Genomic DNA, 25522 nt, shown 5'->3' with positions numbered 1-25522 from the left:
TGGTGATAGCAACGACTCTGAAAACCACTTGATTGTGTTTGCAGGCCACAATCTCCTGATGTCGGTTAATGGCTCTAAATAAAAAGACCCTTCCATCAACCCATGGTGTTGCTTGAAGCATCCAGCATCATGAGATGTTTGTGATTCACGCTCCTGTTTTTCTGAGAAGGATTTTCTGGCACAGACACAAACTGCTTGGCAGAGTCAGTTGATTTCATTAATTCATTATTTAATTTTTCTCATTGCTGAACAAGTCCATTGATCTGCCAATAAGTATGTGGATGTGCTGTTCTTTTCCTTTAACCTCAATAGCCCACATTTAATTAACTGATAACTGATGCAATGTGTCTCGATCAGATATTTGTCTTCCATATAGCATTTTAACACAATAGTTTGTCTCTGAATGTTTTTTTCTTTTCTTGTCACTGCACTGAATTAAAAGAAAAAGAAAAAAAATAACACACACACTGTCTGGTCTGTTTGACTTTGGATTAGCTGCGAGCAGTGAGGATGTGATGTCAGAAAACACCAACCTGCAGCAAACACACCAGTCACAGGTGCCCTGTGTAAGAAAAACAACAGCTGTTATATTGGCATGTATGTGTGTTCAACAGCATGTGCTCATACAATCAGACACACCTAAGTGACAGCAGATGCATCTCAGTGTTTGTGCAGCCTTCTGTTATTGTCACAAACTCGCAGTGACATAAGTGAAAGTCCGGCTGTCTGCCTCAGACTGTCACAAATGAATTAGCAACATAACAAGGAGAGAAGCTGCTGTTGGTTCAACTCCTGAGCAGCAAAACAAGATTGAATACGTGGAATTAGATTTTAAAACAGCAGTAATAAAGTTAGACTTGGAGTTAACGTCTAATTGGGCAAATGGAACACTTAAACATCCACAAGCTTCAGAGTAAATACTCATTTAGGTGAAAACTAGTCACTAGTCTTGTTCATAATAAATACCTCTTTGAGAACACTGTGTTCAATACAAGAGATGCAGTTCCACAAATAGCCCTTTCCTTTTTGCTTTCTGTTTTTCTTGCCTCAACTGCAGGTTTGCTGTAAGATGGATGCTGACAATCAGCAGACAGACATCCGTCTGGGAGGAAACATTACTGCATCCTCTGCTAGGTCTCAACCGCCCACTTAAAAATCAATCAATACTGAAGGCAGCTAAAGTTAGTAGCAACAAAGCATCCCTGAGGCCTCAGAAAAGTATGTGTCATTTCGAATACAGTTTGTAAACTGCACCTAAATTGCTTGTATAGGCTTTTTATGTGCATGGATAAATCAGTTAATGTAAATATAAAGTGTCGCTGTCACAGTAGAATGATACCTATAAGCCAGTTGTGGTGTAGTATTAAACTGATGGATAACAGATTATTGGCAGAATTGTGTTTTAAAGGTACAGTGTGTAAGAATAACTGACATCGAGTGGTAAAGATGGGCTAAAAAATTACTTGTACGGTGGTCATTAGTGGCCAAAATTCTTTCAGACATAAACATGTTGGTCGAATCCCAAATGGAACACTTGAGCACTCCTGCACTCACGGGCGCGCTCCCGCGAGGGGCTCGAGGGTTCAGTGGTATTCCAATTGGAATTGTGTGAGTGATCAAGGGATGATGGCGGACATTTTTGAGCCCTTTCTGCCCCCTTTCCATAAGTCAGCATCGATGCCAACTTTCGCTAAGGAATTACCCATAAATCACTGCGATGTCACGTGAAACACGGAGTTTACCGAGAGAAGCCGACGTGTGAAACATGTTCTTCAGTATTGTGGCGCTGGGTCGTTACCCAGCAACCCATGTGCATAAACATTAAACAGGTTAACCCTATATTTCTTCTTTAAGTTTTCCCATTTCTTTGCAGCCTGGCTGGGGGTCACAACCTTCTGCAGACCCATTTCTGCAATGATAACACTATACACATACGCACACAGACACAAATGCTGCTCATCAACACTGGTTTTCTTTTGTTTTCAGCCCATTTACTTTTATATGGATTACAAGAACTCAACACTTACTCAAATCCTTGTAAGGACGCGTTGCGGAAGCCCGTAAATAGCGCTTCATGTTTTATCCTGAGACAAATTAATTTTTTGGTTTGGTCTTCAGACCCTGTTGATGGAGATATTACGTTGTTATTAGCCACATTCTTTCAGACATTCATGACAATAAATCATGGCTGCAGTGTTTTATACTTACAGACAAATCGTCGCTGCAGCAACTTCTCTTCTGTCATTTTTTTTTTTTTTTTAAAGAATTGTAATCCTCTCGTTTTGGCGTCTCTCTCCTTGCAGTGCAGGTCTCAAAGTGCTGTCCCAATCCTATTTAAAGCATTTCGAGCCCTTGTGGCCTGTCACCCTCGACTCCTCATGCAGGTGATGTCATTTAGTCATCAGGGGCTCAGGGCGAGTGCTCAAGTTTTCGGTTTGGGATTGGGGGGTTATCACCTCTGGGTAGATCCAGTGGCCACAGGTGCAGCGATGATTGCACTACTTCAGTACTTCAAAATACTGTGCATGTGCATTTTCTTCTTCTATGTGCCTTTTAAAGGCATTACTTGTCCCAAACAGTGACCTAGCATCTATCAAACAAAGCTGGTACTGCAGTTGTTTGTCTCTTCAGGGACACCATAGTAAAAATGGGGGCACAAATTTGGGAGTTGCCATGTATGTGGTCCCATGGCAAGTAGATGTAAAAGTCTCCTTCTAAGAGAATAAAAATATAATAGTTATATTAGTAAAGTGATTAAATACCAAAAGAAGCAGTTTTTAATGTTTTATTATTGTTCTCTGTCAATGACCTTTAATTTTGGTCTTTAGAACCCTTCAGTACTGACAACATCCCCACCAATAGAGAAGCCCAAGAGAAAGAAAGAAAAACCTGAAGGTGACTCAGATTGTGGCTACCTGGACTGGACTTTTGTTAAAGTTGCAACAAGACCCAGGAACACCAAGGAGAAAAGATGAGGAGAAAAGGGAAAAGGAAGGCCTTTTCATCCCTTATGTGGTTGCAACATCTCAGAAAATCAATGATTTTTCAAAAACACCAAATACACATGATTTTTAACCTAAGTCGCACTATCAGAAAGAAACCGGTTCATCCAAAGGACTCACCTCCACACTATTAAAAGCCCAACCAAAAGAACACTGATCCACCACCAACCACCACAGCAGAGTCAACATATCAGGCCAGGACTCGGCTCCTTTATTTCTTCTTAATGATAAAGGACACACTTTTGAGGACGGCAAAGTTAAAGTCATGGACAGAAAAAGAGGTGGTTTGAATAGGGAGTGAAAGAAGCGCTTTGTGTCAACGTAGAGAAACTTGAACAGAAGAGGAGGACTTAGACATTACCTCTCCCCCCACCTACAATGGCATCCTTTCATTCAACCCAAAAAGACAACTGCTATTCACATTTAACCTCAACTGAATCTATGGACCGTGTTTACTCTAATGCAACCTCAGTCAACCTGCATCAAAACATCATAAATGGCTTCTTACGCCAAATTTTGGAAAAACAAAACAGTATGTTGCAAATGCAGCTTTGCAAATTAGTTTTGAATTGACAAAACTGATTTTTTTCTTTCCATTTATTGCCTTTTTAAAGGAAAAATTTGCATTGTATAATTGGACAGACTGTCAGATGACACCATCAGGTTGATTTTCTCTTCAGGTGGAACACAACAACCTCTCATGAAAAGATGGCAGCCATATTTTTATCTAAGTGTATTTGGCAGCATGCTGAGCTTACACAATAATCTGTGTTGCCGGGTAGAGCAATGCCAGCCAAACTGTAACCCATAAAAGCTCATGGAAGAAGATAGGTACACACATTTCCAAATGAATGGTATGAAATTTGGGAGTAAGTGCTGCTGCTGCAACATACACTGACAATTTTCCTACCATTTTTTTCCACCCACACAGTGTATGTCATGTTAACGCACCTATTAGGGAGCTCAGTAAATAGTCGCATTATGGTGCTGAACAATCCTGTTTACCTTGTGTGATAAGCAAACAAATAAAAAATGAACAAACATTAATATACAATCTGCTGCACACCAAAAATCCTGACAGCTGGGAATTGTTCTAGTCTGCCAAGCCCATATTGACTGAAACAATCCCATTTAGCAGAATTGTTTTTTAGACCCTGTCACAAGCAAATGGAATAGATCTATATTTCATGTGTAATTAAACTACATCTGCATCATGAAATGTTAAAGAAATAAACTGTCAGATCAAAAGATGGCTTACTTGTTAAATGAGGCATTCCCACAATATTAGAAAGGGTTTACTGCTTTATGACTTCACATTAAACATACTGCGCTCTCAGCAGTATTGTTTCATATTTTCACAGGAAGAAAATCATAATTGTATCAGTTTTTTTTTTTTTGTTTTTTTTTGTACCATTATGTACTACAGTGTCAATAGTTACTTTAGAGTAGTAACTATTAAAACTAATAGCTGTCTGTTTTAAACCTGGGTTTTGCCTGGATAGTGAGCTAGAATCCATCCCAAACCACTTTTTTGTCTAGTTTTTACTCTAAAATGTGCCCTGCTGTGCTGACTGCTCCTTCATTTTTAGAAAAAAAAAAATAGAGAAAATCTGTGCTAAAGATAATGAGTGCATACCGGTTGTGATCTAAAGGCATGTGCATTGCATTTGTAGTAGTCTTGATTGTAATATAATGTAGCAGTTTTGACCAAAGGAACACTGCATCTCTGCCTGGATTAAGAGAAGTCATCTAGGATTAGAGTTGATTTTTTCTTCATTATTTACACTACCTGCCACTGATCAGTGTGGCTGGACTAATTCAATTGGTGGCATCTGAGTTCTTCTTCTGGTAGACTTTATTCACACCTCGAGTTTGACTGTGCATGCAGACTGATCTGTTAGTGAGGAAAATACAGTGTAATTTTGGTTACAAAGTAAATATTTGCTGCAGGAACATCAAATGAATTGTTTGTCTTTGTTATTGTTTGTGAGTTCTTTTCTGATTTAATTGATAGGAATAATTCATGTTATTTGTCTGGAAAAGTTACTCTTTACAGAGCTTCCAAATTTTCAGCTTGCAACCTCTTTGGATATGCCCATATGTAATACTAGAACGATGTGGCCTTACTAAAGGCTTTAAATCCACAGTTTACGTTGCAAGGCAGCAAACAGGCTATCAAAGCTCCCTAATGTGCAGATTTGTCTGCATTCATATTTTGTTTACCATCTTTATCACATGCACCTAATGCTAACTATATCAGTAAAGCCAGGCTAACAGTCCTACTGTCTTTCACATTTTTCCTTTAAAGTGGAAAAAAACTGATTAGTTATAAATATCATATGTGAAATTGGCTAATTAACCCTAGTAAACAGTGTGTTTTGTGCTAATAGCGAATGTTAGCAATTAGCATGTATTAATTAACGTACTAATGCACAACACAACAGTAGCTACCTGCTAAACATCAGAATGCTAATTTTAGCATTAGCTCAAAGCTCAGCTGTGTCTAAGTATAGTAACAGTGCCTGCTACATGTAGCATGACTACAGATTCCTAAGTGTTGTTTATTCATCTTTAATCATCTGGCAGCCAATTACAGTCAGTTCCTGTCAAGAGCCCTTGAGGTGATTCTAACCTCAGGGTGAAGCTGCTGCAGTAACAGATGGCAGCAGTAATTACGGAGTCTTTTAGATGGTATGGCTCTTGATTTAACACCTCCAGAAGCACAATCAGCAGTTGGCTCTATTAACTGAGAAAGCAACCAAATTTATGGCAGTGTTACAGTCAGTTTGACAGAATAACAAAGTTTGTAAAGGTTGCCACATGTGTAAAAATCCTAGACATGACTGTTGAGATCAAATATTAATTTCTTGTATTTCTGTAAAAAGTCCCCAGAGAGCAACAGACTGATGTGATCCACTGAAATAAATTGCCGTGACCTTCTGTAACCCTACATGAAATTACCACTCAAACTCAACCCAGAGCTTCATGTCACCCAGAGGTTAATCGAAGTGCAGTCCTGGAACGAGTAGTGCTGCCTTATCATCAGCTCCACACCAACAGGGAGAAAACAACAAGAAAACAGAAGAGACTTTTCCAGCTTAATGGGTAATAAACATGAGTAAAAAGACCAATTTAAGGTGGAGATTTGAGCTCGAGTTCAGAGTTTATTTGTGCAGAGTTGGAATGGCCTACTACTTTTATTGAAAGAACCATTTTCTCCTCGGCTGACAAAAACCAAAATGCAATAAATGCATATTGCTGTTGAACAATGGATAATGGTCCTGGCCACTACTGGCTAGATGCTTTTACTTCTTGGTTGTCTGTAAACCAAACAATGGCATCAAGGACAAGGCAGATTTTACCACCTTGTATGATCCAGTTAACTAGCTTGTTAAAGTAAGTGAATTAAAAAAATATATATTTATTTTTGCATTTACATCTAACGAAGCAACATACTGTACATGTCATAATTATGGCTGAGTCATGGCCCATGCAGAGTCAATTCCAATAAGCTTTAAAGCTTAGATATTGGCAGATTTTCACATTTTGGTGCCCCCTAACAAAGGCTAATTCTGCATCCATCTTGCTCCTGTCTCTTATCTGAGTTGTAAACAAGTAAAACCCAATCCAATGTTGACTCTTGTCTCATCTATTTTGCTCTGTCACATTTTCTTTTCCTTACTTCCTGCAATAATGTCCTCTTGAGTTTATGTGCTGAACCAGCCATGGTGTGCATTCGATTGTGTTGATATCCAGTTGCTAGCTTGAGATGATCCTATAAAGCAAAATGCAGCTGTTGCATGATGCCCTGGGCTACTAACATAAAGGATGCAACTACTACATGTCCTTAGCATAGTCTATTAAACTGTTATTCCACTGTTTTGATTGGAAACATCAGCTACGTTCAGACTGTAGGAATGACTGTTTGCGTTCTTTGATTGTGAGCTTAAAAAGTGTCAATGTGACTGATTTAATCAAAGCACAGAAAATGGTTTTTAAAACCAGATTTCATGGAAAATTATATGTAAGTTGACAAGGTAGAGCATAATCCTAAAATTGTTCATCAGTTATTTATTAACACGAAAATGCAGTAATTTGGCTCTCCATGTGGCTCTCCAGGTAAGAGTCTTCCTTGATGCATTCAGGGTGGCTTGCTCTTCAGTTGTCTCAAGCTTGTGTCATGGAACTTATTTTATATTTAACGAAGCAGAAGGAAAATATGGGTTACATCACAAAAATATCAACTATAAGATGACTGCTTGCTCTTTACATCCTTTTAAATAAACACACAGTAGACTGTTTCAGAGTCACACACACCCATTTTTCAGTTTTTATTCAGTGATAAATAATTTCCTATGATCATAGGCTTTATGTGTAGACATCCGATCAAGGCAAGAGACAAATTAGAGGGCACACACGTTGCCACCTTAGAAAATAATAGCAGAAACAAAAACCATGAGGTAAGAAGTTTTTTTTATACATTTGTGGTGCTTCTAAGTCTGTTACCTATACTGTTGAATGCACAGTGCTTCCTAATACAGAAATCCTGCCTTTTTGTGTCTGTACATTATTAAACAAAACAGGTCATGGCACAATACTAAACCAACTGAGGCAGAGTGTATAGTTTAGCAGAATATATCATCAGATTGAGAGTAAGCTGCAGGAGACCGAAAAAGAAAACAAAACTAAGACTTTGCAATTGAGCGACTGTGACTGTTTCAACACACACAAACACACTTTCCAAAACACCAGAGTGGTACTAAATTACATGATGCCATACTGTTGAGTACAAATGGGATGTTTAGAAATATTTAGAGGATGAATGTGCTGTGAATCTACTGTGATTCCAGTAACACAAACTGGTTTTCAATAAAGAACTATTCAGCAGATGTCACCTGTAGATAGACCCTAGATATTTATGAGTGAATCTAATTTCTGAGATTGAAGACATTTGATTAGTGCATTTTTCAGAATGACTCAAAGTTTCTTCTTCCTGAAGGGTTGATGGGTAGAAGAAAAGATGTGAGGTGTAAAATCAAAACTGTGTCATTATCCACCACGAAAAAACTGAATTTAGAAATATGGAAACCATATCTACAGATAGCATTGCTTTTCAAACCCTTTAAGATGACACATCAGAGGCTCCATACGATAATGTTTTATTCAGTCAATTCAAGCTCAGTGCAAGTTTTTTTTCCCTCTCCTTGATGCCAGTTGTGCATGCTGAAATGCAAGTTGCTCATGTACCTGAGGTAATGAACCCTTTCCGTGCGCCTGCAAAAGTATGGCTGCCTCCTGGTTTGGTGTGCTTGTCATCCACTGTCATGTACATAACTACAGTAAAGAACTGAGCGAAGTAAACAAGGCACAAAATTTCCACAGAATAGCAAAGAAAGGCTGCACTTACAGTGTGCGCAGCCATTTAAAAAAAAAAAAGGTAACTGGAGTCACAGTAGATGAGCCTTACTCAAGTTACAGAGATCTGAACTTCAGCAATGTTTTTTTAACTGATTTAGTTTTAGATTTTAAATTCTGACTTCCCAGTTACCATCAACTGGAGCATAACCCTAACAAAACTGTCTGCACATACATTGCCAGCACTGAGAAGAGATATTGCAAATTTGACTTAATAGAGGCTAAAAATATGTAGCTGTGCTTTAGTTAACTGTAGCTTACAGCTATTTAAAGCTGTTTCGCATAAATGAGAACCAAAAGATGTCAGGAGAATCAGGTCTGAACTGCTTATTCTCAGAGTGAGATGTGGTGGCAGAGTTTTAAAAAGGTTTTAAAAAGCAGGCAGAGAAAAAATTACAGGTTTCTGCTTCAGTATAACCAGGATTGGTGTTTTAATGACAACCTTTATCAGCACTCACACTAACTTTTTAAAATTCTGTTAAATTACTTTCACTATTTTACAAATTTGGACACTGTTGGCTGGGTAAGGTCCACCAGCTGACCAGACTGGCTAATGTGGACATTCGTCCTCTGACATGCAGCCTCTTTAGAATAGGCACAAAAAGTTTCGATGCAGCAACACATGTGAAAAAAAATTTAAATAATAACTTTGGTGCCTCCATGGCATTATATCAACTGTTTGCATGCTCTGGAAATATCAGAACTTGAGAAACCAGTTTGTCTCAATATTTAAAACCTCCTACTAGATAAATATCAATATATGACCACATGTGAGAATATTCTGATAAATGCTGGAAAGAAAGCACATTCTGATGGGAACTCTGGGAATGCGTATTATCTGATGTTGAGTACACTGATCGAAAAGAGCTTAACTGACAAAGTGAATGTGTGTTTGTGTGTGTGTTACATTCACAGTCGTCTCGAGCAGCATCCTGAGGCACAGCCCCATGCATGGACCTGACCTGCAGTCCCAGTGCCTTCACTGCTGCACAAAACAACCAACAAAAAAAGAAAAGAAAAAAAAAGCAAAGGAAGAAAACATTCTGGTTTGTCTTTTCCTGTCAATTAAAGGAGAATACCACTGATTTTTAGAATTCACGTTTTTTTTTTCATACATGTAACTTTATCATCTATTTATAAAAGTCAATACTGTCAGCAATGCGTGGGTCTATCTAATTTCTCCAAAAAGCAACACTGCAGTGATGCTCAGCCTCAGAGAACAAAGGTCACTGTGCATGTGGCTGTAGTGTTACTACAAATATAAGAGACGTGTGTGTGTTCAGGTGATTATTCTTTAAATTCACAGTCTTCTAGTCACTAAGGAAGTATGCGTTTCAGCATGATGGGTGTAGCTGAGCTGCCTATACTAATGCTCGGTTGCTGTTTGTATAAATAACATTATACATGGTCTAAGATTGAGTGGCATTCTCCTTTATGGTGCTAGATCACCTGTTCTGCTACCCAGGGAGGTCACCCCATGCTGCTACCTGCTCCTGAGTGTGAGCTGGATGAGACAAAGAGGAAGCACACCTGTATCTACCTCTCATCCACAGCAGGACATGTGTGAGCCTAAACAGCTGGGATTGCAGCTGCTCTCCACAACCGCACACCTGGGGCTGCGCGATTTTGGCAGAAGAGAATACACGTTGCTCTCAAGCCAGGTTTTCAGAAACCCCCCGATCCCTTCAAAGGTTCAGTTCAGTGAACCTCAGTAACACTCAAACTACTTTAGTGGAAAGGTGGTGGGGTATGGGAGAAAAAAAAAAGAGAACAAATTGTACAACGACAGAAAAACACAAAGCTGAAAATAGCAAAGAGAAGCCAAAAATAGCAACGGAAGCGGTCGTGACGGAGCAGATGTGTGATGAGGGCGGCGGGGAGGGCGGCTGGGAGTCAAGTTGAGGAGTGGATGTAGTGGTCCTCAAGAAATGTGTGCCAGCATTGTGGCTGCGGTTGCCATGACAGCAGCACATTAATCACCCCTTTCCAGCAGAACAACAACAGAGAAACGGCCGTATCTCGAATCGGCTGTGGCAGGGGGGGCGCGACAGCCTCGGACGCCCCCTCTCACACTCCTCCACCCTGTTGTGCCCATGTCCCGTTTTAGTGTTTTGTTCATTTATTCATTTTCATCTTTTAGTAGTTAGGTTCTCCATGGTGCTGCGGTCCTTTGACACATAAGCAGAGACTTCCCTGTTTCAGGCTTCTGGCCAGAGTTTGTTGATTTTGATTTTCAGTCATCGTGTTTTTGTAAATCCCATAAAATTTTCAGAGCCTCTTTTTTCAGTCCAGAGGCGAGCATGGAAGATTCCTCAGCCCGGAAGGCATACCTTGCCTGCAAATAGCAGTCCCACTATGGTGAAGAAGATGGAAAGGACAAACAGCACATATGAGGAGCCGACCACCGTGTTGTTGGGCAGCTTGTATGGCTGACCTCCCACCTCGTTGATATAGAAGCCTATTGGGAAGATGAGAGCCGCCATGCAGAACAGGATCACTGGAGAGAAGGAGCAAGAGAGGAAATGTTAATCACTTGAAATGTTTTGGAACGATTCTGAGAAACTAAAATAATCTAAATCAGTACTTTTTTTCCTCAGGCCCGTAAGCAAGCTGTAAGATAACCCCCCAAAACCTCTGCAAAATGAACAAGATACTTGCACTGAAATATTCATACAGTAATCTCAAAACATAGCTGTGTCATGTGTGTGTGTGTTTTATGTCTTCAGATGTATACATTTGGCTCTCTTTGCAGTTACTACAAATCTCTTTATAGTGATCGGTCTCTTATAGGTTCAGCTGTGCTTGTTGTCTAATGCTTGTTGCTGTGGATTTCTTTCACTTTGTGCGCTTTTTTTCTGTCTCATTCGGGTTATCTTACTTCTATTCATGGGCAAACTTAACTGTGGTACGTTTGTGTCACTTTGACTAAACATGTAGGGCCATTCATCAACGCTTCCAGATTTCTATGCTGTAAATGGGAGGTACAGTTTATGAAAAGGCTGATATGTAAATGTGCAGGGTTAAGTAATAATCACAAACAAGCCAAAAACAATTACTAACAGAAAAAGAGTCTGAGCTCTTTGTTTTAGTCTTTGCTCTCCATACAAGATAAAGAAAATTAAGTGTTGCCTTATTATTAAGCAGGAGACATAAGCCGAACATAATGAATTCAATTCTAGCGAGTTCATTATTGAGACACCAAAGTGCCATTTAAATTGCTTTGAAGAAACAATTACAAAAAATAAATGTAGTATTCACAGCACAAATCTGCCTTATGGGGCTTTTTTAAGTGATGCGAGAAGAAGGCAATAAATGGTATTTGTGCAACTTTAACTGTTCAATATAGATCAGGTAGCAGTTTGTCTTTCCTCATTTTACAAATAGATGACTTCACCAGAAGAAGCAAAAAGGATATTTTAATTGTTCAGTCCTTATATCATTAACTGAAGGCAGAAGTTAGAAAATATAACAATTTACAGCAAATGTTTGTGAAAGCAGCAGCTAGAGCTTTACTATGACGGAAGATGGATCTAGAAGTCAATTAAAAACACCTGCAGACCCATACCACACTGCAGGACGCCGCCACGGGACCTGAGAATTTAAAACAACTGTGTCACAATAAAGAGGAACCACTAAAATGTGATTTCTTTCCGTTACATTACAGGTTTTTACCATCCACATGACAGAACAACGCTGTGCTCAGTGAGGTTTTAATGGTAAAAAATGCTGGATGCCAGACCTGCTCTGGAGGAAGTTGCATCCACAGTTTGGTCTTTAAATCAGCAGAAAAACAATATTCCACTCGTGCCTTGTTACAGTTCAGTGTGTGAGGTAAGGCAAATTTTTCCTGAGCACCACATTTAAATGCTCTTTTGTTTGTTTGTGTAAACAGCTCTAATGTGAAGTTTCTAGGGCTGTTCATGCTTGAGGCTCATGTGGAATAAATTTAGTCATCCTCTTTAGTCTCTGAGGGCCCACTGGGCCCCCCCCACCGCCAAATGAATGTTGCCTAAATGTGTAAACATGCTGGATGACTGCACCAACTGTGTGCGCCCCAGGCAAAATCTTAAAAAAACTATTCTAAACTAAAATAACAAAACAACAAAACCTAGAAGACAAGAATTAGAGGAATAACATTTGCTTTGAGGAGAGACTAAGCTGTAGAATGACGGTTATCCACGCCTCTACAACATGGCTATGCAAAGGAAGCTTCAACACAGATTATCAAAATCCTTTAAAAATCTTTACATCTTGCAGTTTACACAACCAGTTTCTCACAACTGCATAAAACAGCTGGCAAACTATATAATAACTGGGTTAAATTCTTAAAAAGCAACAGATAACGTGTTAAATGCCCGCTTTAATGGTAACGTGGAATAAGCCTGATGAGGAACGCTGGGGTAAACAAAGAAGCGGAGAACCACCATCAGGTTGCCCATTACTGCTGACTGGGGTTTTAGATTTGCACTGAGCCAGCTGACCATGCTTGCAGGATAAATTACTTATAAATAAGTCATTTAATAATAATGTAAACATAATATTTATTAACCTGCAACTCCATTATCTACTACAGTAATTCCCACCCTTTCATGCATGACGCTTTAAAATATCAAAATGCAAGCAGAACGGTGAAAAATTCGGTTTGGAATGGGATGTACGGATTAAGTGGTGCGTGTTTTCTTATAAATGCAAAAACAGCCTATATTTGTGTGACATAAAAGATTTTTCCTATACCTGTAAACATCTTGTGAGAACTTGGTTTAATCCCTTGAATTTGCATAAGAAAATAACCGTCCACACAAAAACAGAAATACCTGCTGCGCAAACACCGCAGAACTTTATTGACCAAAGGTGTGCAGCTCAGCAGCAAACACCTGTTATAATACTGATAAATATTATGCTTGGATATTTTTCCAGCACTGTAGTGGGAACCATAATGTGCAACAACATTTCAGGTTTTTTTGAGGACAGGTTTCCACAGCCCTGTCAGAGAATTCCCTCTGAGCCTCTAATGTTTGCCCTTTCTTCAAACAATCCTTCCTACAGTGCTAAAAGGAAGGTAATAATCAACCTTCAGACATAAATTAAGTTTTTATCCATGTTTGTATATGTAAAGTTCTTTTGTAAATCATTCTTGAGCAAAATCTGGTCATATTAAGTTTCCCACTCTTATTGAATGGAAAATTTAATTAAATGTTTCTCTACAAACCATAGGCATGCTGTTTATGTCACTCAGGGCTAGGCCTGGGCAATATGAACCAAATCTAATATCTCAATATTTTTTACCTGAATCACGATATACAATATATACCTCAATATATATTGTTTTGTCAAGTAACCAAAGAGACTGTTCTAATTTACAGCCTTCAGTGCTAAATACACTTTTATTAAGGATGAGCAGAACATGTGCATTAAAACAGCTGACTGACATTAAAGTAACTTTAAAATAAATTAAATTCACCTAAAACAAAATAAATGAAAAATACTTTTCAATAACCATAACAGAAATACAGCGATATTCCCTACTTCTATATTGTGTCTGATAAAGTCTCGATATATTTGAAAATCTCAATATATTGCCCAGCTCTACCCAGGGCATATTAATATGGCACATTCTCCACACGGGAGCACATCAAATTTGAAACTCTATTCTAATTTAAGTCACAGCCCAAAATAAAAATTAAAAAAAAGCAAACAGACTTAAGGAGAAAGCTTCTTGTGCAGTATGCTAATATCATTAGCTTCCTCCAGATACCATTAAATGTTTTAATTAGAGGCATGAGGGGAGTGATAGCCAGTGGTTACAAAGGTGGACTTGGATCTGCAGTCAAGTCCCCAGTTCTAGTCCCAGGCATCAGCAGAGATGAACCACTGTAGTAAGATTTAAATATAAGTAAAATGCAGCACCAGCATTTTCCAGTAGGACTAATAAAGAAAACATTGTTATTGTTCTTATAATACACTAACTGAACCTTTATATCCTCAGATGTGTGCATCCAGTGACAGTTATGGTGCAGGAGGCTCAAACAGAAGCTAACACTGACCCAAATAAACGAAAAATGCTAGTTAAGGCAGTATTTTAGGGATTACTATAAAAAAAATATGTCAAATATGTTTTCCCTGCAGTGACAATAAATTCCCGCTAAACTGTGTTACTCAAACTGTAACATGTATGACAAACCTGCTTTCAACAGAGTCTGAGATTAGAGAAATGCAATTTCCATAACTACATTCCTCTGGGAGGCTGATGGTTTTTTAGGCTCTGCATATATGAAGTGCAGCAGAACTAATAATATTTATTTCATTCCTCTTTCTTGACAAAACCTGCCACTCAGATCACCTAAAACACAACTCAACTTTAATCAGCTCCATCTCAGATTTAGGTGTGCCAGTGTAGAAGACGTTTGTTCCAGAACATACCAGCTTTCTGTGAATTTAAGCCGTCTGAACGTCTCTTCATGTAATCTAAACGTGATTTCATGATCAACTTTTAGAGAAACAGGATAACCACAACATATGTTGAGGTGTTCTCTGTTTTCTTGTGCAACATGGATTCACAAGTGAGCATAAATACACTGATTAGTGTGCTCTCATTAGTATCAACCCCAGTGGGATCAATTAGTTCCGTGTTTGTTGACCACATGGGATGAATCATTAATTCATTCCTCAGTAATAACAGTGAGCATGCTGGGATGCCCTGCTCAGCAAAGTGTGTTCACAGCTGCAGAGCACAGCACAGGTCAGAAATGAAATTATTGTGGAGTTATATCAAACTATTCAGATTGAATAATTAAGCTGTCACCAACTAGAAAGGCTCTCCTGTCCTCTATTTCCTATGATGGCATTATAGCTGGAGCTTGGGGACCAGCTGAGGCTACTCGTGCAACACCTTGACATTACACAGCAAAGCAAACTGAGTCATTTGAATCACAGATTAGTGGCAGCACAGAACTTGTAGAAACACCTCAATAACCCTGACTGATGTATCAAAGAGCTTTTCATTATTTCCTCCACTGTATAGCAGCATTCCTTTCCACTCTTTCTGTGGCAACATCAATGCAGGTGGACATTTTTTCCATTATTAGTGTGTGCTACTTCAGGTCTAAGTAAATACCTCTGTAGTCTGTGGTAAACTCTGCATAACATGAGGACAAAAGTGTGCAGAATTGTTCTGGGTCTGCAAACAGTGTCAGTAAAGCCATTTTTAGACTTGACTTTTTCATTGTGCTACTTTCAGAAATTTTGCTGATGTTCACCTTAAACTATATTAATCTAAAAGTGGCGCAGCAAAAAAAAGATTTTTTAAGAGTGTTAATTATATGGCAAGCTTACAATAACTTCTCTTATATTTCACCTGAGAGTGTGGCTTTTATCCAGCAGTGTTACGGTATTATGGTCCTATTAGCCATTTTCATTAGGCTACTCACAAAAAAAACCTCTGACTGTCAAACTGGTAATCCAGTACTTACTGTAAAAAAGCCTGAATGCAGAATTTCTGTAACAGTCTTTGAAGAGATAATCAGTTGCTACATGCTGTACACACTCGACCATCGGTGAGCATTGATGAACATGGTCTAGTAAACCAGCAGCTCAAGACATGATATATTTAACATTATCATTACTTTAGCCATGTATAAATATACTAGTGATGAGGCTGCAAAAGCTATCGGACGTGATGAAAGGGAAGCTAAAAGGCAGGGAGAAATACATGTCTCAGCACTGTACCTTCAAGCTTTTCTACAAAGTGAATCAAGTGCACTTTTCATGGTTCACTGCACCTCTTAAAAGCCTAAACTGATGACACCGAGTTAACTTGCTCACCTCCTGTTAGTGAATGTATACCAACTTGGCTGATGCCCTTTTAATGTAAGCACTGCAGCCCTGAAATTTACTAGACTACCCGGAGAAACTCCAAGTGTGAAGGTGAATGTCTGAATCTATCCAATCAAGTATTTCAAGGATTTAATTGTAACACATTAAATAACAGAATAAAGCCTCTGGGCACCACCCTTGCTAGAGGAAAAATTATATATATTTTTAAATAAATCAGTCTCACACGCTACTCATAGAGTTCTCATTTGAATTGACCACACAAGGAAACCACAACCAATGACCAGTTAGAATAATATGATATATTTATTTAACTATTCTACAAATAACATAAGATAAAATATGAACATTTAAAGACGGATTATGCTATTTTCCAACCTTAAAACCGTGAATTCAGGACTCCTTTTATGGTGGAGAAAAATCTGTTATGTGCATTTCTGGAGCCGCTGCTGTCCAGCAGCCCCCCAAGGCGCAAACGACCAGGACACGCAGCAACGGCGGGTCTTAAACAGAGGAAGGGTTTTAATCTGGAACCACACACATCACTTTTCCCTCACAGAGATGAAAGACAAGAACGTTCTAAGAAATGTTCATCATAATCAGTTTTTTTTCCATGGCGGCTATAAGCGGAGGAGGCGGAGACGCGACTTCCGTCAGCCTGAGATTAGTGGCGACAATTTTTCTGTTAGTAATTTATTCCATTAGGTTTCCATTTCATTCATTAGTCAGATTTAGTATTCAGTTTTATTATGAATAAAATAAAACATGCAGATGAATCTGAAATTCCCTTAAACGGAACATATTTAAACATTTTACATTACTTTTCCGAGTAATTAATTACTTTTATAATGCTGTAACTTCATTACTAACAGTGCTACTCTTTACAAGAAGTAACTAGTAACTATAATTATTTTTTTAAAGTAAGATGCCCAACACTGGTCATTTGTTAAGCAATAAAATTCCAAAGCAGGACTTTGTAGGTGTGTGTCTCTTCCTGCTGGGCCCTTTGTCCTGTCAGAATTCACTTCATAATCTTCACTACATCTACTTGAACCCATGTGTAATGAGGACTCAGGTACTTAAGACTTGATTTGGCACCTGTAGGTCAGATGCAACTGGAGGCTGTCAGGTTTTTTAGACACCTTAAGTAAAAGCTGAGTAGATCCAAAGGGACTGAGCCTTGATCTTTATGCAGCTGATTAGAATGTATGTAAACGCTGTAAAAGAAAAATGCAATCAGCAGAGTCTATCTGCGTTCAAATGATGGAATCAAATTGTGTGTGAGCCAGTTCTGCTGCTCAGGAGCTGAAGAGTCACAGATAACACAGATAACAGCAATGTAATTATGCTAAGGATAGCAGCTGCTGCAATGAGAAATCAAATGTTATCGCTAAAAAACGCAAACGGCTCTTTATTATCTAGATGCAGCTGAATGTATCATTCTAAGTAAGATGTTTGTTTTCTAACATTGCCCCATAACTTTACCTGCACAATCCTTTCTGTTTTGAGGATAAGTTAAAATGTCAAAGCTTGACATAAACTACTATAATAATGCCACAGCTGTTTCTATCCAATAGTAAAGAGCTGGATTCAGTGCCTTGTGGAACTCCTGATCATGGTTTTCAGGCAAATGATAAGGGGAGTAAAACAGGTCTTTACAGCTTTCTAAATAGCAGGAGCAAAGACTGGTGGCTGTACTGCTACCACATCTTTCTTGATTTATTTGATGCCTTTCTCAATGCTAAGTGCTAACCATACAGTGTGATATTATACCACACTTTGTTTTAATGCATCACTGATAGACAAATAACTCCTCCTGAGTCCTACATATAAGTTAAACACAAAATCTAGCTCTTGCTCAGGTGTTAAAGAGGTATAACCATCACTTTGGATTTGTTCCATATAGTCTTCAGTAAACCTGAAAGCTCGCTGGGCTTCTCTATAAACAGTGACCATTTCCCACAGCCTCCCCCTCCCAGTCACAGCTGGTCATTGTTTGTTAAATCTAACATTGTTCTCAGCCATTTAAACCTTGTAAACAAGAATAATCCCAGTTTATAAACAACAAAACTCAACTACAATTACATCACAAATGAACAACTAGGCCTTGAATTTAACAGCTTCACAAGTACTTGCACTGAAACTGTCCTCAGTAAAAGAAATAGTCCCCTTGTGTTCTACAATTTGTTTACCTTGAACAGCTGATTACAGATGGCCAAATCCTCTGCTAGCATTGAAAGGAACCTGTTGCACAGACATCACAGACTTTGCTCCACCTTCTCATTTCTCTTTTCTTCACCACTTACACTACGCTCAAACTTAAAGCGAAAAGGCCAAACGGATATCATATTCATCTACAGAGACGGGAGCCATTCCATCTTCCACATGTGACATCAATAATACCCATAATCATCTGTGATGTAAGCAATGATGGTGGAGTACGAGTAGAAGGATTTCTCTAATACTTCTAAAACTAAGTAACACACTGGCTTCAGACAGCAGTTAAAAACCTGGAAGATTTTCACCAACTTCGTTAGTGATGAAGACTGATTATGTGAGTCATGGGCAAACACAAGACAGAGGGCATCAACAGCGGCTGAGAGACAAAACAATGTTTTGACAACTTGAAAACTAACAATAATTTGTCATTTGCAATCAGCAGCTAAAAGGTCTGCATTTACTGTCAGAATTTATTCCCGCCTCCTCTACAGGTGATCTTCATTCTTTGGGAAAACTCGCCTGGTGTGCTTTAAAAGCAACAGAGGTGGGTGTTTGCCAATCATACAAAGCCATCCATTCAAGTGACGATCTAAAAGCCAGTCCACCTCCTCGCAGACTTCATCACCTATTTGCCCAACATGATTCACCAGCATCTCTTTACCACCAGATTCCTTTTTTCTTTTCTGTCATTTTCCATTTGTGTCTTTCCATTCGCATCTCTTATGCGCTAACAAACTTAGCTTTTGACTGATGCTAAGATAATTTTTCACTCGCCTTCTTTACTTTTTGTAAACCCAACCTCTCATACTCTAACTTAACTTCTCGCCCCTCGTACCCACACAGCTGACAGCATAGATATGTTAGCCAGTAGCCAAAACTCAGTAACAGTTAGTTTGCAGTGCAACTTGTTAAGATTTGCAGGTGAATTCCAGGATGAACATCAGTCTCTGAAGTGTCAACTAATGGGTTCACCACTTCTTTAACTCTGAAATAAAGGAAACACAAAGACAGGCACAACAATAAAGGCACCTGTTAGCTGTTGATTAGAATCAAATCAGGTGTGTCCCACAGATGATTAATCAGCGTCGGTATGACTGCTAGGACCCATAGTATATAAAAAAAAAAAAAAGGTACATTTAATGAAACTAGATTGTTTTCAGTGTTTTGGCTGGTTTTGGTAATATTAGACTTGTTGACTCCAATCTACTTCTCATTTATTTCCTCAGCGACAATCATCATGATGCTTTCACTGTTTAAAAAAAACTTGTGCTAATAATAAACCTCTTGCCGGATTTGGCCAGTTGAAGCTTGGACAAGGAGACAGGGGTGACAACTGCTCTCTGTTGTCATGGCGACCTCCTTTCTTTGGTTTTAGTATGATCATTAAACAATGACTCGACGGCTTCCAATTTAGCTCGTGGCACAGATTTGTGCTTCACAGACAGTTTGTTGAGAGGTTTGCGAAAAAGTGATTCATCAGGTATTTTTATAAAATTAAATGTTTTAAAAAGCTAAACATTTGCATGGGGCCTAAGAGGCAAAAATCAAGATGGAGGAGATGAGTCTGCTGATTCTGTGAATGGATTTGAGAATAAAAAAAAACATTGATGATGATGCGGATGGTGTGTTTTAACATACTAACTTTTTGCATTGACAGGGTTCCACACCTGCACTTTATTTGTTTTTCCTGCGTTGTACATAAACGTGGCTGGTCTAGTGGCTCTCTGGTTCTCTCTGTATCTGCTCCTCCTCTCCGTCTCCTGTTCTGAGAATCATGACGGCTGATGGCGATCAGCTTTTCTGTCAGAAGTACTGTCTCTGTAGTAGTGTTTGTTTATCGTTCAGGTGAGAAGGAGGAATCTAGCGGTTAACGGTTCACACCAGCACATATTTACCAGAAAGCATTGTCTTTCGCAGGACCCTTATCAAACAAAGTAGCCAGCAAGTGGTAGAAAGGATTTACACTTCAGCTATGCAGGGGTGGGTCTAGAAAAGTTCTGAAGGGGGGCCAGGCAGGAGCACTAGCAAGGAAAAGGGGGGCACAAGTGAGATCTTTGTGCTTTTAGCCAGATCATCAGTTTCATCAGTTTCTTCATCAATATCAGCTGTTTAACTTCATTTGTCAATATCTGGTGGTTTTATGAAGTGTAGATGGTTGGTCAGATGATGATGATTGAATTCTGCATTATGATCTAAAATTTAGTAGAGATGATGCAGAACAACAAATAGAAGTACATTACATACACACATACATACACACACACACACACACACACACACACACACACACACACACACACACACACACACACACACATACATACATACATATACATACATACATATATACATACATATATATATATACATATATACATATACATATATATATATATATACATATACATACAGTCATGGACAAAATTGTTGGTACCCTTCGGTTAATGAAAGAAAATATCACAATGGTCACAGAAATAACTTGAATCTCACAAAAGTAATAATAAATAAAAATTCTATGAAATTTAACCAATGAAAGTCAGACATTGCTTTTCAACCATGTTTCAACAGAATTATTTAAAAAAATAAACTCATGAAACAGGCCTGGACAAAAATGATGGTACCCTTAACTTAATATTTTGTTGCACAACCTTTTGAGGCAATCACTGCAATCAAACAATTCCTGTAACTGTCAGTGAGACTTCTGCATATATATATATATATATATATATATATATATATATATATATCATCTGTGTCAGCATGGTGAAAAAGCTCCCAAGCTCCTTTTGAACAATAATACAAGCCATTGTGGTTTCACATACTACGGCTCCATCTGCAAGAGTCTGCTCGGGGCTGTCGCTTTGCTTAACAAACTGACCAATCTAACCTCATCATCCCACGCAGCCTTATAAAATCAGCCCAGGCAATGTGCACGAGAAGAAATTGAGAAATTACTAAATGCTTAAAGTACATCTACACAGAAATCTTGACTGAAAAAAAGGGGGAAAAAATTAAAGCTGTGATATTTGAGGCAAAGAGGGAGATAAAACACTAGGAAAATGCTGTGGTACATAAGCCGCCCACTCGGGCAACAGACGAGCAGCATTTCTCAATAAATCAGCTTAAGGGAGCAAGAGGAGTCATCAAGCATGCAAAAAAAAAAAAAAAAAAAAATACATGTGCATTTATATTTTCAGAAATGTGCAAATCCAACCAAACACACACGTCACCACATTACGCTTAGAAAAACAAATGCGTATGATGTATGTGGCCTTCAATGGTTTTGACGTCACACATGGAAATAACCAGCATAACTGGGCTGGAACCAATTTGCTACACTAATTTAACCTTAAACTATTTTATATTCTCCAACAATAGAGTGTGGCATACACGGACTACTTTGGTCATTGTCATGAGGTAATGTCAGAACAGATACACTAAGACAGAGAAAAAAGCTCCAGGGAAAATGTGTTGCTGATAATCCTAATGAGCACAAATATTTCATTCATTGTGGATGTCACTGTGTTCTTCACTTACTCCCTGTGAAGGCGATCCAGCGGGCATATTTGGTGGCTTCTCGGCGCCAGTGTGATGCCACCAGCAGCCCACAGGTGACTGTGAGGGATATGATGCCCATGATGATGAAGAAAAGTGTGGTGACCCACTCGGGGGGCAGCCGTGGTGGGATGCAAGTCCGGTCTCGTCCGTGGATGGTCTGACACTGCCGGACTAGACCAACTGTAAGAGCACCTGCAAGAAGATTAAAGCTGATGAAGCAATCACATTGCTCTAATTCATCATTCATACTGAAAAGCCTGATGACAGACAGGTTTTACAGTCAGGGTGACACTTTCTCCTCTGAACCAGAAGAGCAAAACAGACGGAATCACCTGAAGCTGCTTTGTATTGTGTATAATGTAGACAGAGTCTTATCTACATGAGAACTTCAAGACTTCTGGTGAATCTAGTAGTGTGTAAGCTACAAATCAGTTTAGTATGAACACAAGAGCTACACCCCATGTAGTGTGAAAAATGCTGAAAATCTTGCAGTATGACCTTGGTTTAAAAGGTTTAGTGCAGCACAACTTTAAGGCCCATTTATGCTCTGCACTAATGACGCAGGTCTGTTTCCAGGTTTCTTGCAGATGCATAGCACCACTGTAAATTGTGGGGACAGCGTTGAGCACTATAGCCAAGGTGAACTCAGTATGACAGTGGCGTTTGAAACTTACATACCCATTTACGTATGTAAAGGGAGTATAAATGGGCCTTTAGACTGTATGATGGATGAAAGGGTCCACTGTCTGACGTGAAGGAGAAGTGCTTTAAATCACCACCACTGAAGGTCACAAAGTGCCGCCTCATAAATATCTATTCCTTTAATAGATTCCTGTTTTAAAAATATCAATTTCTTTAATGAAAAGATTTTTTCCCTCAAGTTCCAGATGACACAATGAGCACAATTGCATGAAAGGAAATACTGAACAGCTGCGCATTCAACTAAATAGACTGATAGATGTTGGTATTTATTCTAAAACATCCCAAAACTTAAAACACAATAACTTGCTGTCAAATCAAACACAAACACAACTTCTACATCATCATGAAGCAGCTACAGAAAAAAAAAAATCCTCTTTTCCCCCCATTTTCAACATGGAGGAACATTTCTCTGCTTTTGATCTAAATGTCAGACATCACCCTCCATCTTTACCGCTGATTCGTCAAGCCTGAATACACCAGAGAAGATAAACTAAAAATGAGAAAGAAAAAAAAAGACCAAAAACAAATAAAGGTTTTAAAGGTTTCATATTTGCAAAAGACAAAAAAAAGCAAAGCAGGATTTGTCCCAAAATTATTTCACAGGCGTACGGACAGGAAAAACCACAGCAGCTCAACAGACACCAAAACCAGAGAGGAAAAGATGAAGGAGAAGGATAAGCCCATGTAAAATGTCAACAAATCAACAGTGGTCATCATTTTTTCATGGATTTCCACACTTGTGTAAAGAGCAAAAATGAAATCAATCTTGCCAGTTAGTGAATGCATCTCATGCAGCTGTGACGCTTGCACAGTTATCACTTCTTTAAAAAAAGATCAATGTCTCTGTAAATACACATGTCCAAGCTGCCCATACTCAGTCACAACCCCCAGCTCTTACAATCCACTCTCTACATCTTTCATCCTCTAAGTGCTCTGTTGAAGATCAAGGAGAGTGCAAGTGCACATCTGCACCGAAAACAAGACTTAATGTTCCACTGTACTTATCCATCATTAATCAAGACAGGAAGACAAACAGATTCATGCATCAAAGTGAGTCATGAGCAAATGTTTGGCAGAGTGAAGGCCGGTACTGCAGGAGCAGAACCAGGCTCCTGCAGTGCTGCCTCTCTGGAGGCAAGCCATTCAATCCGAGCACATCCTCAAGGGGATCGTCTACCTGAGTAAGCAGAACAGCGTCACACTGCTCAGTACTTTGCTGATCTCGGATCTCTGGGAATCAGAAAGGGGCTCTAAAATATACTGCAGGGGTGGGAAGTGCCTTTTTGAAAAAGGTTTGTATGCTTGGATTATGTGTAGCCGGTTCAGAAGACAGACAAGCTGTCACACAGCTCATGTTTCTAGTCTAACAACTGGACAGAGCCAGTAATGCACCCACACTGGATGATTAATCAAATCTTCAAATCCACTCCATTTTTTTATTGATTTTTTTTTTTTTACTTTTACTGTTTCTGCTTTTATATTTGTTGCTGTTTATCTTATGCTCCTGATAACTATTAAGTACTTTGGTCAACTTCAGTTATTTTTTAAATGTGTTATACAAATTAAATTGATCTGATTTACACCTAGAGCTGATAAACACATTTTTATTGTCAGTTAAACATAAAAAATATAATCTTGAAAAAAACAAATAAGATGAGATAGGTTGGCTAACAAAATTTAAAATGTAGTCTTCTTTGTGCTGACACCAAGGACACGAATTAAAATGTCTCAGTCCGAGGAAAGAAACTACTCCTAAATCTGGAGGTAGAGACAGATACTTCTGAAGAGCAGATGGAGGAAGAACAGGATGTACCTGAAGTGGGTTTTATCTTTTGCCATGTGCTCAAACTTGACCGGGTAATTGTGACTGTAATTTTTATTTTAACCTTCATACACCCACATTTTACCCTTTTTGCTTTTTACAAGAATGTGAACTCAAGGTGATACAACCAAAAAAGTTCAAAACAAATTAATCAAACAAAATAAAAACAAAAAAGGTAGGGATATTGCTGGTTGTGACTCCCCAGTATATAGTCTATGGATATGCATTTATTCAAACAGTCTCTTCGGTGTCATACAACATGCACTTGTCAACAAAAATATCTTCTTTCAATCTGAGAGCATAGGTCATTTTTAATTTGTATAAATTTCAGCAGTAATTCTTCTACAGACACTGGACGTTGTCTGGGCCAGTTTTCTTGGCAGCAATCAATAAAATCTTTGTCAAGTTTAGGTCAATATACACAACACATTTTTATAATACCAAGGTAGATAGTTTTAAAAGTCTTTAGTATCTGATAGCCCAGAATTTTGCAGATAACACAGTTGACATTTCTCAGAGATCGTGCAGTTTCAGATGTTCCCAAAACACATATATGACTCATTTTTATTATTTTGTTGAATTAAAATTTAAAGATAAGATCGATATAAATCCTGTCTAATTTGGAGGATCATTCAACATAGTTAGCTTTACAAAGATCAGTTAGTTGCCTGGTTACAGTTACACCATGGTATTCCAGTTCAGTTCACACTTGGTTCGAACCTCTTCAGACGGAGTGAAGTTGAAAGACAATATCTGGGTTTTAGTCACAATAATTTTAATTATATGTTCAGCAAAAGTATGAATTTATCAGGGGTATAAAAGTAAAGAGACTTTTGAGTCTCTTTAATATAGCATCGTCAGCAAACGGATTAATAACACGTTTTTTCCCTTTAATATCTATTCCTCTCACCACCTCAATCATGTGGAATGGCCTGTGCCAGCGGTTCGATATACAGAGCAAAAAGAAGGGGTG

General features: G+C 38.6%; 1 protein-coding gene across 1 annotated transcript in view; it reads right to left on the bottom strand.

The window, feature by feature from the left end:
- Positions 1 to 7301: 7301 nt before the first annotated feature.
- The window catches only part of mosmoa (modulator of smoothened a), a 29691-nt gene continuing 11470 nt past the window's right edge, over positions 7302 to 25522 (bottom strand). The window contains exons 2-3 of the mRNA XM_041972198.1: positions 22005 to 22217; positions 7302 to 10914 (exon numbers count right to left, since the gene is read on the bottom strand). Of these exons, the coding sequence (XP_041828132.1) occupies positions 10730 to 10914; positions 22005 to 22217 (398 nt within the window). The 3' untranslated portion in view covers positions 7302 to 10729. The remainder of the gene's footprint in view (positions 10915 to 22004; positions 22218 to 25522) is intronic.

Source organism: Melanotaenia boesemani, chromosome 2 (assembly GCF_017639745.1).
Source record: "Melanotaenia boesemani isolate fMelBoe1 chromosome 2, fMelBoe1.pri, whole genome shotgun sequence".
Lineage (NCBI taxonomy): Eukaryota > Metazoa > Chordata > Actinopteri > Atheriniformes > Melanotaeniidae > Melanotaenia > Melanotaenia boesemani.
This window is presented reverse-complemented; position numbering and strand designations above follow the sequence as displayed.